Source organism: Lactuca virosa, chromosome 2, assembly GCF_052849685.1.
Source record: "Lactuca virosa cultivar CGN04683 chromosome 2, Lactuca_virosa_CGN04683_v6, whole genome shotgun sequence".
NCBI classification, from domain to species: Eukaryota; Viridiplantae; Streptophyta; class Magnoliopsida; order Asterales; family Asteraceae; genus Lactuca; species Lactuca virosa.
In genome coordinates, this window is record NC_136427.1 from 42,361,106 (window position 1) to 42,379,941 (window position 18,836).

The 18,836-nt window shown below is 39.0% G+C and overlaps 1 protein-coding gene across 1 annotated transcript; it reads right to left on the reverse strand.

The window, feature by feature from the left end:
- Positions 1-14,663: 14,663 nt before the first annotated feature.
- On the reverse strand, positions 14,664-17,676 carry LOC145157400 (TMV resistance protein N-like). Its single transcript, XM_079076444.1, has 5 exons — positions 17,162-17,676; positions 16,345-17,015; positions 15,455-15,837; positions 15,048-15,119; positions 14,664-14,927 (listed from the first exon to the last, which is right to left on the reverse strand). The coding sequence occupies exons 1-5, from the start codon at positions 17,674-17,676 to the stop codon at positions 14,664-14,666; spliced, it is 1,905 nt and encodes a 634-aa protein (XP_078932570.1).
- Between the last annotated feature and the right edge of the window lie 1,160 nt (positions 17,677-18,836).

The window sequence follows — 18,836 nt, forward strand, 5'->3', positions numbered from 1 at the left end:
TCTTTACAGTTCGAGCACTTCACATTCTTCCAAGTTCTAGACGAACTTCTTCCTTGGCTCCCACTGTCCGTGCTATTCCTTCTACCTCTCTCCATATTTAATAAACTAGAAGAAGATTTGTGTTTGCTATCCTTTCCCAAACCAAATCTCTAAACCCTTCAAAAGTCATACCACTAGTCCCCATAGAACTAGTAAAGACAATAACTGTTCCGGACCAAGTATCAAGTAGACAATAACTGTTCCGGACCAAGTATCATGTAGTGAAGCTAGCAGTAGTGCAACTTGGGTCTCATTATCAAAGTTAATTCCCACAGATGATAATCTGGATAGAATTGGATTTAGATTGTTAATGTGAACCGTAACTGAACTTTCCTCATTCATCATTGTAGTGAACAACTCCCTCATCAAGAACACCTTGTTAGCTGCCGACAGTTTCTCATACATGTTCGTCATAGCATCCATCGTACCATGCGTTGTGTTTTCATTCATGATGTTGAAAGCAACACTCTTTGACAACGAAGATGTAATAACTACCCTAGCTTTCTTGTCCTTTGAGTTCCATGCATCATCAACAACTTTTTCCATTTTCTCCGACTTGTCCTCAAGTACCATATCCAAGTCTTTCTGACATAGCAATGCTTATACTTGCATTTTCCACCAACTAAAATCAGAACCCGCTGAACTTCTCGATTACAACCTTGTCTTCAACCATTATGACAAACAAGAGACAACTCAAGACAGTTAAACAGAGACAACAATGGCACGGGCCTGAACTTGACAGTCGGCACACTTGTTTCGTTTAGTGTATTAGTGTGTGACAGAAAACCCGATTGTACCTCCCCAAAAATATCAGTGACGGCAAAGCCGAAACAACAGTTCTTGAATTTTAACAATCAAATTTTTTTTGAGAGCTATGTCGATCGTACAGTACCCTCCAGACCTCAACACCTCGCCCTGATACCAGTTGTTAGGAATCGGGCAGGGTACATGCAGCAGAAACACTATCACACACACACACAACGAAAGAAGAAAATAAAGCAAAAGATATACAAAGGTTTTCCGTGGTTCGGATTCGGTGTAAATCCTACATCCTCGAGCTGAAACTAGGTGTTCTTTTATTACTACTGAGGAAGATTAGCACACCTTTCTTTTTATATAGACGTCGCCACCAATTATATACATTGTATATAAACAATGAAAATGTCATGCGCCATACCTACCTTTGAAAAACAAGAAATGCACCGTACCTACCTTTGAAAAAACAAAGAAGTGAGACGTGAAACTTAAATCATCTTTTCACCAAAAACGTATCATGCGAATAATTCGATTGTAAATTGAATTGTAAATCCATTTACAATTATTGCCCTTTAACTATAACCATCTTGTCACAATTTGAAAGGCTTGACATTTTTGTTAATGGCTCCATTAACCCAACACTTTTAAATCTTCGGTTCTCAGTTTTAACAAGTCTTCGCTTCCGGATACATTTCATAGCTGCCGACAGTCACTTTCGTGTATCAACACCTATGATGACGACAAGTCATCGGTATAGGTTTAACGAATACTACATCGTTTTTATTATGGGAAAATAAAAAAAAATTTAAAACTTATGTGTCCCGAAGACATGTCGTCGGGACAGAGTTTAACGCGGATCGCCAGATTGTATGCCAATGACATGTCTTCGGGATTGCTTTCGAAAAAAACGATGATGTTTCTATTTTCTGCACCGCTTAATATAATTAAATAGAAAAGACAATTTACGCAACCTATACCGACGACATGTCGTCGGCATAGGTTTTGAGAAACCATGTAAATTACTTTACGTTCCCGTCGAATCTATGATGACGACAAGTCATCGTCATAGTTTCTCAGGTTAAATTAAGTTGGTCAACCCTGTCCCGATGACTAGTCATCAACATAGGGTCCTTTGTCCCGACAACAACTGTCGTCAGCATAGATGTTGTCGGCATAGGTGTTTATTCTTCTAGTGATGGGTACTAGTCATCTGCTAATGAGGAGAGTGGTGAAGAAAAGAATTTGTGTCTTATAAATAGACACAACGTGGACTGTGACTCTGGTTGCTAGTTACTAGTTATTGTTCATCAGGTTCCGATGATGATGAAAATTATGATGCTTAGCACAACTATTGTTGTATGGCCTCAAATGACCCGCCTAACCAAAACATCATCCAAGGGGTACAATTTATGCTTTTCGAATACAATTTTGATAGCTTTGTCTGTGAACCTTATCTAATTAAAATTTAATCGGATTTAACACAAGCCCTAAAAGTCTATTAGACTGTCGTAGATGACCGAGAGAAGATTAATAGTGAGTTGACCAAACTTAGACTGCGTCGTGAAGAATGCAAGCTTAGGATATACTCCTTAGAAAAGAAACTTGTAATAGCTAAGGATGAATGTATTATTTTAAATGAAAAAATGTGTAATTTTAGTTAGTGAAGAAAATATTTTGGTTGCCGATTACATTTGAATTAATGTTGCTATTGATAAATTACGTAACTCTATTGACATGGTTCGGTCCAATGAGCATATGACTCACAACTTTAATTTCGGTATCCATGGCCCAAAGATGTTTGACTCGAAACAAATTTCCAACCCAAGATAAGGACATTCAAAATCTAACTCATATGGGTGTAATAACGGTCAAAAATTATTTCACACATGTGTATTTATGTATTGTGTTGTAGACCTGGTCTAGTCAAGTTTCTTGAGTAGTGTATCCCGTATATGTAGGTTTTAGTTGTATTTTATTTGTATAAATAACCCATGTATCTGATGTATTGAATAGAGTGAAGATATACAATTCTCTGGTGCACTTTAGCTTTATATGGTATCAGAGCACCACCAAAAACCTCTCGAATTAATCATCCATGGCTAACAACTCTCTTCTTCTTGGCCTCGCTACCAACTCAGCCCCCCTAAATTTCCAGATCCCTTCGATCAGTATCAAACTCTAAAGGGAAAATTACACGTTATGGCGTTCCACAATCCTCTCTGCCCTAACCACCTTCGACCTAGCTGACTTCGTTCTCTCCCCTGCTCCACCTGCTGCAACTATTTCTACCACCAACGCTGAAGGGATTACCACGTCCAATCCCAATCCCGAGTATACTCTATGGAAGAAGCGTGATAGTTTTGTACTTCTCGGGATCAAGTCTACCCTCTCGGAGAAGGCTCTTGCAATCGTCACTAGGTGCTCGTCCTCTCAACAAGCCTGGTCAGCCATCGATAAGACATTTCAGGCCTAAACTGGGGCTCGTCGCATGACCATGAAGGCCGACCTTCAGTAAATTTCAAAGGGCTCATCGTCTATGCTTGAGTATATCGAGCGTAAACGGGCCATAGCCGACTCTCTTGCTGAGAATTCATATCCAATATCCAATGAAGACCTAATTAGACATATCCTTACGGGTCTTGACTCTTCGTATGGCCCTTTTATTTCTGCTTACATGATTCATAACAATGATGACTCTGTCGATGAATTGGTGGGTATGCTGCTTCAAGAAGAGTCCCGCTTGGAACAGGAAATCTCTCGTCAGGCTGCACAAAACCCAACACCATCACCTGTTGAATACGCTTGCACTCAATGTCAACCGTTCACAAAGGCATACCTCCAGCTCTAATTTCTCCTCTTCCTCAGCCTCTGGACATCGATCCAATGACAATCGCAAACGCTCACATCCTCAGTGCCAGTTATACAACAAACCCGGACACGAAGCAATTGACTGTTGGCAGCGAACCAACCAAACAGATTATCCTTCCAGAAGGCCCAATCCTCGGTCCAATTCTCATCAAGAAAACTTCGTTCAAAATTACAGTCCATCTTCAGTTGCTGATCCAGCCTGGTACTTTGACACAGGTGCAACAGAACATGTAACACCTGACATCTAGAAGCTTCAAATTACTGAGCCATACAATGGGACCGACAAGCTACAAGTTGGCAATGGTAATGATCTTTCTATTTCTCATATGGGTTCATCACATTTGTATAACCTTAACTTTCCATCTGTCCTTGTGGTCCCTCGCCTCACTAAAAATCTCATTAGTATCTCAAGACTAACATCTGATAATATGTGTATATGGAGTTATGGCCTTCTCAATGTACTGTCAAGTCTTTGCAGGGACACACACTCCTTCAAGGGGACGTTGATCAGGGCCTGTATCGCATCCCTCACTTCACCAATAAAGCCAAAAGCACCATGGCCCTCTCTGGAGTTCGCACTACTCTCCATGGATGGCACAAACGGCAAGCTCACCCACATGCTCCGTTACTCAGACAACTTCTGTCTCGTTATAAACTTCCTATTTCTTCTCAACACTTTCCTACTGTTTGTGAACCTTGTCAGTTAGGCAAGAGTCACCGACTTCCTTTTACTCACAAACATGTTTCCTCTTTGCAACCTTTTGAATTAATGTATTCAGATGTTTTGGGCCCATCCCCGTATTTCTCAATAAATGGCAAACGATATTTTGTGTTATTTGTGGATGATTGTACCAAATTCGTATGGATATATTTTTTGTCCCATAAATCTCAAGTTTTTGATACCTTTATTCAATTTCAAACTATGATTCAAACTCAATTCAACAGTACCATCAAAAGCTTACAAACCGATTGGGGCGGTGAATATCGAAATGTTTCAAATTTCTTGAACACTCATGGAATCATCCATCGTGTCTCATGCCCTCACACACATGAGCAAAATGGTGCGGTTGAACGCCGAAATCGCATCATTATTGAAAAAGGCCTTACTCTTTTAGCCCAATCATCTCTTCCACATGAATTTTGGGAACATGCCTTTGAAACTGCTACATACCTTCATAATCGGACCATTACACCTGTTCTAAATTACTTGTCCCCATACCAAAAACTTTACTCTAAGATTCCTGATTATACATCTCTTAAAACTTTTGGGTGCTTATGCTATCCATTCTTACGTCCCTATAATCAACATAAAATCGACTTCCGCTTCCTTCCTTGTGTTTTCCTTGGCTACAGCCCCGCTCATAAAGGCTACCTGTGCTATCATCCCTCATCCAAAAGACTATACATTGCCCGACATGTGATCTTCAATGAAGAAATCTTTCCTTATTCACAGCCTTCCAACCCACCAACTTACAATGTCTCTTCCGCCCAGTCCAACTCCGTTGACATTGGCCCAACTCTTGTAGCTCAAATCCCACACATACCCTCTGGCCCAACTACTACAACTACACCTTCAACTATACCTCTCCCTTATTCTTCCCCTCCACCTACGGCTCCACCGTCCCCCTCTACAGGCCCTCGGTATCAACAATCCACTATAATCTCTTGTGCTCGTCAATCTCCTTCTATCCCTTCCCATTTTCGCCAAGCCGAAAACAACAAACATCACATGGTTACAAGAGCTCAAACAAATTCGTTTAAACCTAAGGATTTCACATCTGTCTCCACAACCTCACTTCACGAACCCCGTAACTTTAGTCAAGCCATAAAACATAAATGTTGGCAAGAGGCTATGCAAATTGAATATGATGCACTTATGAGAAATAAGACATGGTCACTTGTCCCATGTCCTCCTAATGTCAATATTGTAGGATGCAAATGGCTTTTCAGGATAAAGAAGCATTCGGATGGCACAATTGAACGATACAAGGCCCGCCTGGTTGCTCAAGGGTTTAGTCAAGAAGAGGGTGTTGATTACTTTGATACCTTCAGTCCGGTTATCAAACCTACAACAATTCGCTAGGTATTATCACTTGCTATTTCTAAGGGCTGGTGTATTTGTCAACTGGACATCAATAATGCGTTTCTCAATGGCGATCTACATGAAGCTGTTTACATGCGCCAAGCCAGAGGCTTTGAAGACCATACAAAACCAACACATGTCTGCCGCCTCACTAAAGCTCTTTATGGCCTAAAACAAGCGCCAAGAGCTTGGTTTACCAAACTCAAGTGGTATCTAACCGCGCACGGATTTCGCGCTTGCCACTTAGACACGTCTCTCTTTGTGCACAAATCCAAATTGGCTGTTATTTACATCCTTGTGTATGTTGATGACCTAATCATCACAGGAACAGATGTGCACATATCATACAACGATTCATTCACCAACTACACTCTACCTTTGCACTCAAAGATCTGGGAGATCTTCATTATTTCTTAGGAATTACAATCACCCGCACTACATCTGGCCTTACCCTCAGTCAATAATGATACCTTCGTGATATTCTTGATCGGAGTCACATGTCATCAGCCACTCCCATCTCCACTCCGGCTGATGCAAATTCTAAGCTTACTCGCTCTGGTGGCCATTTGCTGATCCGAAACTTTACCGGCAGGTTGTTGGATCTCTTCAATACGCCACCATCACTCACCCACACATTACTTTTGCGGTTAATCAGGTTTGCCAATATATGCATGCCCCTACTACTCTTCATTGGCAAGCAATAAAAAGGACCTTGCGGTATCTACAAGGCATTATCACTCATTGCTTACACTTCTCTCCAACTAACAAGACTTCTCTTCTAGCTTTCTCGGATGCAGGATGGTTATCTGATGCTGATGATAGTCGATCACAATATGGCTTTGCTATATATCATGGCAAAAATCTCATAAGTTGGACATCCCGCAAACAAAAGGTCGTTGCTCGCTCAGAGGCCGAATACAGAGCATTGGCATACACAACTGCTGCGTTAATTTGGCTCAAGAGACTCCTATTTGAACTTCATGCGCCCATCACTTGTGCTCCTTTACTACTCTGTGACAATGTTGGCACCATCTTCATGACTCAAAATCCAGTTATTCGCACCAGATCCAAGCATATTGCCCTTGATTTTCATTTTGTCAAAGAACAGGTTGAAGCAAAAGAACTCCACATTAGTCATGTCTCATCCGTTGACCAACACGCGGATATATTTACCAAACCTCTACACAAAGATCGTTTCCGTTTGTTATGTAACAAGCTCCAAGTTCGTCCCGCACATGAGCTTGCCGGGGGGTAATAACGGTCAAAAATTATTTCACACATGTGTATTTATATATTCTGTTGTAGACCTGGTCTAGTCAAGTTTCTTGAGTAGTTTATCCCGTATATGTAGGTTTTAGTTGTATTTTCTTTGTATAAATAACCCATGTATCTGATGTATTGAATAGAGTGAAGATATACAATTCTCTGGTGCACTTTAGCTTTATAGGGTGATATTGTGAACCACACTTATCCGGAGTCAACAGTCTCCTCTTTATCTACATTAGCCAACCGATCGAGACCTATCAATCTTTGATCCTTGAATTTACTCGTATCTCGATGACATGTCTTGATTCCACAAAACTTCCGTTTCTAATATCCTTCGATCTGAGTCAATCTCAGACTTTTGCTTGTGGCACCAGTGTTCTTCAAAACACAGCGTAACTAAGAAGCCAATCCATTAGAGTATTTTTCTTTGTTCTTTGTTCTAATTAATCCATAAATATTTTTCAAAACTCAGTTTAGCACAATATACAAGTGTAAACTGAAACAAGAAAAGCTAAGACAAAAATAAGTACACCACAAGGTGAAAAATAAAAACATGACGACTCCAAATACTAACAATGGAAAAATATAAACCGTTAAGTGATAAAAAGTAACAATTACAATATGCAACCATGTGCTTGTAAGTAGAAAACAATTCAAAAGCAACACTGTTACAATTTAACATGTCTTTAAATGAAAAAAGTAAAAATACAAAATCATTTACGTTTAAACAAAACTAAATTTCAAAATACCATGGTATAACAAACTCCTTTTTGGTGGTTGTTGTTCGTCATATCTTTATTTAAATCCAACAATTTTCAGACCTTTCAATAAAGAAATACTCCATGGAAGATGACTTATTCCTGTACCTTCTATATTTAAGTCTTCTAAACATTCCAAGTCTCCTAGTTTCTCGGGCAATCCCTCAAGTTGATCACAATAGCGAAGGTAAAGCTTTCTGAGAAGTTTCAACTTACAGATGCTACTTGGAACATCTCTTATCTTGCATTGTCCTAGACTTAGTTCCTCCAAATATTCTAATAGGCCAAGATCCTCAGGTAACTTCTTAATCCCTTTACAACCATCAAGAAGCAGAGTTTTCAGATGTGTCAACATACAAATGCTATTAGGGAGATGCTTGAGAGACGTATAACCTAATTCTAGAGTTTCTAAACTCTCTAAGTGGCCAAGATCCTCCGGTAATTCTTCTATGGCACTACCTTCAAGGTCAAGGTGTTTTAGATGTCGTAAATGAACACATATGCCTGATTGAAGTCTCTTGAGGTTTTTGCACCCATAGAACTTTAGAGAAACAAGGTTTTGAAGATTTCCAATGAAAGAGGGTAGTTCTTGGATATTATTCCTTGGGATTATATATCTGAGAACTGCGTGAGATCTAAACAACATATATTAAGAAACTGAAGCGACTCCAACTGTTTGATAAAAGAAATTGATTTTAATCTCTTGCAATCATTCAAGTCTATGTAGACAAGTCTTCTCACAGATCCAATAGGCACCTGAAGTTCTACCAAATTATAACAATTGTCAATAATTAATTTCTCGAGATTCGGAACTAAGCCACAATCAAGGGTCGTCAAACTTGAATAGTTGAAGTCCAGGAAAATGAGGTTTTCAAGGACCTATGAGAATTTAACAAGAACAAAAAGTAGATTAATATTGCAGTAATAATATATTAACAATCAGATGTATAGCAGCAAAATGAATCAAGCAAAAGAGCTCTGTTTTGATATAAATCACATAGATCATGAACCTGAAGCAATTCCAACTGTCTGATAAACGCAACAACCGACGTAAGTCTAACCGGGCAAGCCTTCTTAGAGATCCATGGGGGGCATTAAGTTTCACCAAATCGGAGCATTTTTTAAGATTTAACTTCTCGAGATTTGGAAGTGTTAGGAACCGGACCGGGTACACGCAGCGGAAACACACTATCACACACACAAACTCACGAAAATAAAGCAAGAAGAACACAAGGGTTTTACGTGGTTCGGATTCGGTGCAAATCCTACGTCCACGGGCTGCAACTAGAGAATTTTATTAAAACTCACAAGATTACAATTGGCTTGACATTCTACACTTGATGTTCTCTCAAGTTTTTGCACACCAAATATGCAAAACATACATGCATATATATAGGTGAATGTTTGCCATGTGAAAACAGAAAGAGTTGTAACCAATTTAAAGTCTACCAACTTCAAGTTTGAACATGTTGAATGCACCACTTATTTTCCAACTTTCAGTTTGAATTTGATTCTTTTATTTCACATGTATAGCCACATGTTTTCAACCTTTCATATTTTACCTAACAATCTCCCACTTGAAAGTTTGAACAACATGGTCCGTCTCTGTCATCCAACTCCAGTAATCTTAAAACAACCAAGTCTTCCAAGCCTCCAGTTCCTAAGAACAAGCTAAACTTAGTCCCATTTCTCTAATTGCAGCCGCCCCTCATCTTCAAGTACTAGAAGGGCCAGTTGAAGCTCCCACTAGCTCCAAATCAGTCGTGGCTAATCCCACCACCGACTCATCCTCTGTCTCAACCGGTTTGGACACTCCACCAGATCCAGAGATACACCGAGGACCACTAACACTCTCCAAACTTTGCAAACTTCCAACAAGAGAGAATTTTCCAGTCTTAGTCTTCAAAACCCAACGGCTCTTTGTAACTGTACCCGGAACACACCCCGTGCTCCCACTGTCACAGAATCCCCTGAATGGTTTAGAATTTCCGACTCGTTCAGCTAACATCCCCTTGGCTCCAGAATTCATGTTTGCAAAATGAACTCTCTTAGCAGTAGATTTAGCGAACCAAATTTTGTTTTGCTTAATCGGGATGGTCATACTTCCCTCAGCAGGTACCTCAACCATATACAATGACCCACGCTTCATACCTTGAGCAATCACCGAATTACCATTGACCACCATCCATTTACCACCACCAAACCTTACTTCCAGTCCTTGTTTATCCAGCTGACCAACATAAATCAATTTTTTCTTCAGCTCCGGAATAACCCTGACATTCTTCAGGCTCCATGTAGTTCCCAATGAAGTAACTAGATCAATATCTCCCATGCCCGTTACTTGAAGCATCTCGTCATTTGCTAACCGTACCTTTCCAAAATCTTCTTTTTTTAGATTCACCATCGTTTCCCCGTTGTCCATGGCGTGAAATGAATCCCCTGAATCCATGACCCAAGAGTCCACAGAACTTTCCATATTGAGTATCAGTGCATCATCCTCAGACACACTCTCAGCACCAGCAATGTTTAATTCTTTCTTTGGACATTGACTCTTAACATGTCCCACCTCTTGGCAGTTCCAGCATTTCACATTCTTCAAAGTTCTAGAAGAACTTTTTCCCCGACTCCCACTGCTCCTGCTATTCCCTCTACCTCTTCCGACATTTAATAAATCAGAAGAAGAAGATCCACCTTGATTCTTGCGTCTGATATCTTCGCCAAGAACCAAATCTCTAACCCCTTCAAAAGTCATACCACTGGTCCCCACGGAACTCGTAACAGCAGTAACTGTTCCGGACCAGCTATCAGGTAGAGAAGCTAGTAGCAGTGATGCTTGAGTCTCGTTATCAAATTTAATTCCCACAGATGATAATCTGGACAGAATTGAATTTAGATTGTTAATGTGAACCGTAACTGAGCCTTCCTCATTCATCCTTGTAGTGAACAACTCCTTCATCAAGAACACCTTGTTAGCCGCCGATGGTTTCTCATACATATTTGACAGAGCCTACATCATACCACACGCCGTGGTTTCATTCATGATGTTGAAAGCAACGCTCTTCGTCAACGACAATGTAATAACCGCCTTGGCTTTCTTGTCCTTTGAGTTCCACGCATCTTCAAAAGCTTTTTCCATTTTCTCCGGTTTGTCTCCGAGTACCATGTCCAAGTCTTTCTGACATAGCAATGCTTCTAATTGCATTTTCCACCAGCTAAAATCAGAACCGTTGAACTTTTCGATTACAACCTTGTCTTCAGCCATTACGACAAACAAGATACAAATCAGGTACACTCGTGCGTGATAAAAAAAATGATTGTACCCTCCAAACCTCGCTAATCTGGCTCTGATACCAGTTGTTAGGAACCGGACCGGGTACACGCAGCGGAAACACACTATCACACACACACACAAACTCACGAAAATAAAGCAAGAAGAACACAAGGATTTTACGTGGTTCGGATTCGGTGCAAATCCTACGTCCACGGGCTGCAACTAGAGAATTTTATTAAAACTCATAAGATTACAATTGGCTTGACATTTCTACACTTGATGTTCTCTCAAGTTTTTGCACACCAAATATGCAAAACATACATGCATATATATAGGTGAATGTTTGCCATGTGAAAACAGAAAGAGTTGTAACCAATTTAAAGTCTACCAACTTCAAGTTTGAACATGTTGAATGCACCACTTATTTTCCAACTTTCAGTTTGAATTTGATTCTTTTATTTCACATGCATAGCCACATGTTTTCAACCTTTCATATTTTACCTAACAGGAAGTAAGCCACAATCAAGGATCGTCAAATCTGAATGGCCCATGTCAAGATATCTGAGGTTATTAAGCGCCTGTCATAAGCAAGAAAGAGAAAGAGATTGAATATTAATTAATGCAGTAATACGTATACAATAAGAGTATAATGAAATCATGCAATAGAGCATTAAAACATTCTACCTTTCTTTCCCCCTCTTCCCATAGTCGTTTAATTCTTCCATAAGGCCTTTCAAGTGCAACCAGATTATTTGCCTGAAATGTATTTGGTAGAAAAGAATGAGGGTAACCTCGCCAGTTTAGCAATCGTAACGCATTTGGCAAGTGTTTTCCAACTTCAATCCCCTCCAACAAATCACTGGTCGAAGAAGTCACCTGAAGAAATCTAAGTTTCTTCATGTTTCCAAAACCTTGTGTAAAAATTCTACAATGACAGATACCCTGCTCGCATAGCAACGGATGTTGGTTTAAACTTCTTAAACAATGATGTTTTACTCTCTTTAATTTTGCTGTTATGAATCAGGACTAAAAAAGGAAGAAAGCACAACAAACAAAGAAGGAAAATTGACAGCAAGGAAAAAACGTGCAGGGAAAAAAAAGGAGCAAGGAGAACTCTTCTACTTAATCTCAAGTTCATAATCTTAAAAAAAAGAAAAGAAAGAAACACTTATTTATAGGCAAGCAAAAACGTGACCTGCTACCAAATTCTAAACTTGTTGACCAAGAAAAAGCATCCTAATTTGACTCTATTACAAACTTTCAATAATTAAATTAAAGTCTCCTAAATGTCCTTCTAAGCTTCCGGATTACTCCTAACATTCTCCCCTTAATCCGGAATCTTCACGTCTTTTACTCCAAGCAACTTTCGCATTGCTTCAAACTTCACTTTGTTCATAGGCTTGGTCAAAATGTCAGCTTTTTGCTCATTAGTATTCACATGCTTTACTATAACATTGCCTCTTTCTATATGATCACGAATGAAGTGATATCTTGTGTCAATATGCTTACTTCTTCCATGAAATACTAGATTTTTCATCAAATCCAAAGCTGACTTGTTATCCACATTCAATTCAAATGGACCAAGTTTTCTTTCACTCAACACACCAAGCAACCTGCTTATCCATATGCCTTGACATATTTCATTATTAGCTGCCATAAATTTTGCTTCACATGATGACAATGCAACACACTTTTGCTTTTGTGAACTCCAAGTAACAAGATTGGTGTCTAAGTAAAACGCCATTCCACTTGTACTTTTCCTATCTTCAACATCTCTTGCTAGATCACTATCAGTGTATCCAATCATGTTATTCTTGCCACCTTTCGTATATGACAAACCATAGTCCACAGTTCCTTTCACATACCTTAGTATGTGCTTCACAGCTACTAGATGTTGCTTGGTTGGTTTCTCCATGAAGCGACTCACAATGCCTACAGAATAAGCTATGTCGGGTCGTGTGTGGGTAAGATATCTTAGCCCTCCTATGATGCTTCGATATGAGGTAGGATCTATGAGTTCGCCTTCTTCATCCTTAGTCAATTGTATCTTTGACTCCATGGGGTACCTGCAAGGATTACAATCAAACATCCCAGCCTTCTTTAGGATGTTGTTAGCATAATTTGTTTGTCTCAAAGTGAGACCATTATTATGTTGACTAACCTCGATGCCTAAATAGTAAGCTAGCATCCCAAGGTCACTCATCTCAAACTCCTTGCTCATTTGTTGTTTGAACTTCATTATCTCATCCTTGTGACTTCCGGTGACGATGAGATCATCAACATAGACACCGATTATTACTATGCTCCCCTTCTTTTTCTTCGTGTAAACTGCATACTCTTGTGGACACCTTTCAAACCCCATCACTTTCATGCATTGGTTTAAGCGAAAATTCCAAGCTCGTGGAGCCTGGCGTAAACCATACAAAGCTTTTGCTAATTTGTACACCATTTTTGGTTTATCTTTCTTTACGAATCCCTCTGGTTGTGTCACATAAACTTCTTCTTCTAAATTGCCATTTAAGAAAGCTGATTTTACATCAATGTGATGTACATTCCATCCATTTGAAGCAGAAAGAGCAAGTATGATTCGAATGGTTTCCAAACGAGCAACCGGTGCGAACACTTCATCAAAATCTATGCCTTGTTTTTGTATGTAGCCTTTAGCGACTAGCCTTGCTTTATATTTTAATATTTTTCCATTCGGGTCTCGTTTGATCTTGTACACCCACTTTAAGCCAATGGGTCTTCTATCCTTTGGTAACTCGACTAAACTCCATGTTTTATTTTTCTCAATTGCACTTAACTCACTTTTCATAGCCTCCATCCATTCTTCACTTTCACTTGCACTTGCGAAATTTACCGGTTCTTTTTCGTCTTGTAAAAACATAAGTTCATCACTTTCTTCATAAATATCGGCCAAACTACGATATCTTTGTGGAGCTTCATTTTCGGATGAACTATCAAGTGATGATTGAGGGGTAACCGGGCTACCTTGTGGTGTATATTCTTCATCAAAATTTGGATGTATATCTTCTTCCTGTTCATCATCGATATCAAGCATGATGTCAAAGATGAATGTTCCATTTGTCATGGCTTTGAACTTTGTTGTAGGTACCCACTCCCACTTAGCATCTTCTTCGAAAATTACATCTCTTCCTTGTCCTTGTCCTTTTCCACCTCGATTATTGTTATAATTGTTTTTCCGTTGTTTTGAACGATCTTCATTATTTTTCTTCTTTGCCCGTTCCGTCCACTCTTCATGTGTTAACAATAACTTCTTCTCCTCGAGTTCTTTATGAACCCCAATACGAATCTCATGAGCTTTTAGTCTTCCGACCACTTCTTCAAAAGTCATCTCATCAAGATCACCAAATTGTTCAATTGTTGATGCAAGTTGAACAAATTTGGAAGGTACGACTCGTAACAATTTTTTTACTATGTAGGATTCTTGAACGGTTTCACCAAGAGCACGAATATTGCTCATAATACCTCCAAGTTTTGCAGAAAAATCGTCGACAGTCTCTGATTCACTCATGTTCATCATCTCAAATTCAGCTTTGAGAGTTTGAACTTTGGCTGTTTTGACTCGATCTGCTCCCAAGTACATCGTCTTGAGTGTTTCCTAAGCTTCCTTTGCCATTTGCTTCTCCGCAATCGTCAATAGAACCTCATCCGGAATTGCTTGGTAGATGACAGCCATCACCATCTTGTCTCTCTTCACACCCAACGGATTTAGTGGGTTCTTCGGCTCTATGGCTTCCCACACCTCTTGAGCTTGCATATAAATCTTCATCTTAATAGACCATGCTGCGTAATTCGTCTTAGACATCATTGGGTATTGAAGAGTAACCGATCCTTCTTTGTTCGACGTCGCACCAGATTCGTTCTGATACCAAATGTTGGTTTAAACTTCTTAAACAATGATGTTTTACTCTCTTTAATTTTGCTGTTATGAATCAGGAATAAAAAAGGAAGAAAGCACAACAAACAAAGAAGGAAAATTGACAGCAAGGAAAAAACGTGCAGGGACAAAAAAAGGAGCAAGGAGAACTTTTCTACTTAATCTCAAGTTCATAATCTTAAAAAAAAAAAAAAGAAAGCAACACCTATTTATAAGCAAGCAAAAACGTGACCTGCTACCAAATTCTAAACTTGTTGACCAAGAAAAAGCATCCTAATTTGACTCTATTACAAACTTTCAATAATTAAATTAAAGTCTCCTAAATGTCCTTCTAAGCTTCCGGATTACTCCTAACAACGGATATGTGTGAGTTGTTATAGCTCTTGTTGCTTTAGTAACCTGTAATCCAAGAACAGTCATCATGAGACTCCCGCCATAAGTAATCAAACCATGTTAGATTTCCCTTCCAGCTTTTATATATTTAAACAACTAATTAATTACTTAATCCTTACCAAGTCATCAGTCAATACATCTTCAATCTCCCCTCGAATCCACAACCAGGTATGTCTGATGGGCACAACAGGGTGCAACCGACGAACAATATTCTGGCCTAGTTCTTGTATATGGTCATGCATGCCTAACTCCTGATTACGTGAAATAGTTATGAGAGATCTTTGTTCAAGAACTCTCAAGCCAATCCTAGCATGGAATCCACAACATTCAAGTGCTCTAATATCATCATCTTTCCGCCAACCTTTTAGTAAGCATGCAACATCTAGGAATATATCCTGGTAATCATGATCGAGGCTGGTATAGCTTAATTCCAATTTTTCGAGGGTTTCTTTCAATGGAATTTTTTTCAATCTTTCCGGTGCATCTTTCCATTCAAGGTCATCTTTACCGCAAAGAAATGAACCCAAAACTTTCATCGTTAAGGGAGGAGGGAGTCGTTCCCTCCCAACCCACTGAACCCACTGTCACATCAATTTTTATCTTTTATTTATCTTCATCTTTCCCAACCCACAACACACGGAAATCCTATCTTTCTCAACCCACTCAATTAAAAAAAATACAAAACAACTAAGGTACAAGTTTTAAAACACATGGTACAAGAGAAAATGAGAGAGAGAAAGTAGAGAGAGATGATGAAGTGGGTTAGTGAAACCAATTAACCATGTCGTTGAAGCGGGAATGGTATCATCGGTAACTCTATTGCTAATTAAGATTTTACCTTTGATTGTTTTGTATTTTTTTTAATTGAGTGAGTTGAGTGGGTTCAAAAAGATAGGATTTTCATGTGTTGTGGATTAGGAAAGATGAAGAAAAATAAAAGAGAAAAAGTGATGTGGCAATGGGTTCAGTGGGTTGGGAGGGAATGACTCCCTCCTCCCTAAGGGAAGACCCGCAGCATAATGGACAGCTTGGAGTGATAGCTCTTTGCACATTTTAATTGGAATATCTTTACCAAATGCATACCTATTAAAGACACGAGTTGCATCAGATTGTGATAAAAGAGTGACGTCATGAATCGCTTTCACTCCGTGGGCAACGAGTAATTGCTCGTCTCTTGTTGTAATAATTATTCTACTTCCTTGTTTAAACCAATTAAGCTCACCAGCTAATGCCTCTAGCTGGTCTAAGTGATCCACATCGTCTAGAACAAGAAGAACCTTTTTACCACACAACTTCTTTTTCATTAAGGTTTTCCCATCACGAACACTCAATATGGTGAAATTTCCATCCTTTATCACATTGGAAAGCACTTGTTTTTGAAACAATTGCAACCCAAACATCGATGATTTTGAAACTTCCCTAATGTTCCCAACGATGCTTTTAACTTCAAACGGAAAGCATATTTTGTCAAAAACAGCTGTGGCCAAAGTCGTCTTTCCACCGCCTCCAATCCCCTTGATACCTATCATACGAACATCTTCAACATCCATTTCCAAAGAGGAAACTATATCTCGTATACGGCTCTCCATGCCTACTAAGTATTCATTGGCTTTTAAGTTAGTCGAACGTAACTCAAGTGAAATCTTCTGAACAATTCTTTTGATGACTTTGGCTTCATGCCTGTAGAATAAGGGGAGAGTCAATCAGCTTCTCGTATGAACAATAATTTAAGAACTATAACGTATATATATCAAGTAACAAAATTCAATTTGAGATAAAAAATTTCAATACAATAATTTTATTAAAACACTAAGAAAGAGTCATACCCATCATCAGTATTCCTCAAATCCCACCCAGCTAAACCAGCTGCTCCTTCCATAGCCTTTATCCACTTTACAGCATCTGGCTTTTTCTTATTTTCGGCAAAAGCTGTTTCAACCAGCTTACATTGATGGCAGACGTCCGCTGGATCCATGTCATAAAACACATGGTAAGCAATCTGCTGGGTAGTGTCGGCGTTCTGACACTCCATAATCTTCACAAGCTCATCCAAACACTCCATAATCTTTACAAGCTCATCCAAACACCAGGTGGAAGCTGCATAGGCTTTTGAGAAAATAATGATGTGGAATTTTGACTCTTCAATGGACTCGAAGAGATCATCTTTGATCCTTTTTCCTTTCTTGAGATTCTCATCATCCTTGAAAGTCTCAATTTCTTGCCACTGAAGAGCAACATAAAGATGATCAAGAAATTTATTACGGACGTCTTGGCCTGCAAAGCTCAAGAACACATCATACTTATAGCTTTTCTGAATGGACGATGTTGAATAAGACGCCATTGAAATGAACTTATATGTTAACAGGTCCTATAAAATCAAATATTTGCTACCGGAAATCTTTAGGAAATGAAAAGACACTAGAGATCATATGTATATACCCTCGAGATGTTGATTGATATGTGAACTCTGTGTTTGGTTGGTGAAATTGGGTGGGGATTAGATTCCTCGTAAGGGAGGAGGGAGTCGTTCCCACTGAACCCATTGCCACATCAGCTTTTCTCTTTCATTTTTCTTCATCTTTCCCAACCCACAACATACGGAAATCCTGTCTTTTTCAACCCACTCAACCTACTCAATTAAAAAAAATACTAAACAACTAAGGTACAAATCTTAAAACACACTGTACAAGAGAAAATGAAAGAGAGAAAGTAGAGAGAGAGGATGAAGTGGGTTCGTGAAACCAATTAAACTACCGGCTAAAGAGGGAGTGGTACCGACGATAACTCTATTCCTAATTAAGATTTTACCTTGATTATTTTGTATTTTTTTTAATTGAGTGGGTTGAGAAAGATAGGATTTCTGTGTGTTGTGGATGGGAAAGATGAAAAAAAAATCAAAGAGAAAAGCTGATGTGGCAGTGGCTTCATTGAGTTCAGTGGGTTGGGAGGGAACGACTCCCTCCTCCCTAAGGGAAATAATAATTTATTCATATGGATACAAAAAGTAGTTGTTATGCTCTTACATTTTAAAAAGTAGTTGTTATGCTCTTACATCAAGTTGATTAGTCCAACTTTGTATTTAGCACAGCTAACCGCTGGTTTTTCTATTTTTAATAATATTCGGCCTTTTGGAAAAAAAAATCAAGTTGACACAAAACAGATAATCCGAACTGGAGGTGCTGGTTTGAAAATTTTATTTAAAAATAAAATTAATAAAAGAAGCAAAACATGGGATACGACTAGAACCAAAGATCAAGGATGTACAAGAGGCATTCATTACCAGCATCTCACCGCCTTTTCACAGCAATTTGGTTTCCTTCTTAATCGACCTGGTTACTGAATGTTGGGTTAATTGGGTTTCGTTCATGGGTTACGGGTCAGTCAAGGAGTTATGAGTTTGCATGGTTAACGGTAGTTTTTGATTTGTTTATGTTGACTAGGTTTTAGTGGATAATAAAGTATGACTTGGTGTCATGTAATTAGGTAAACGTGGGTTAGCTT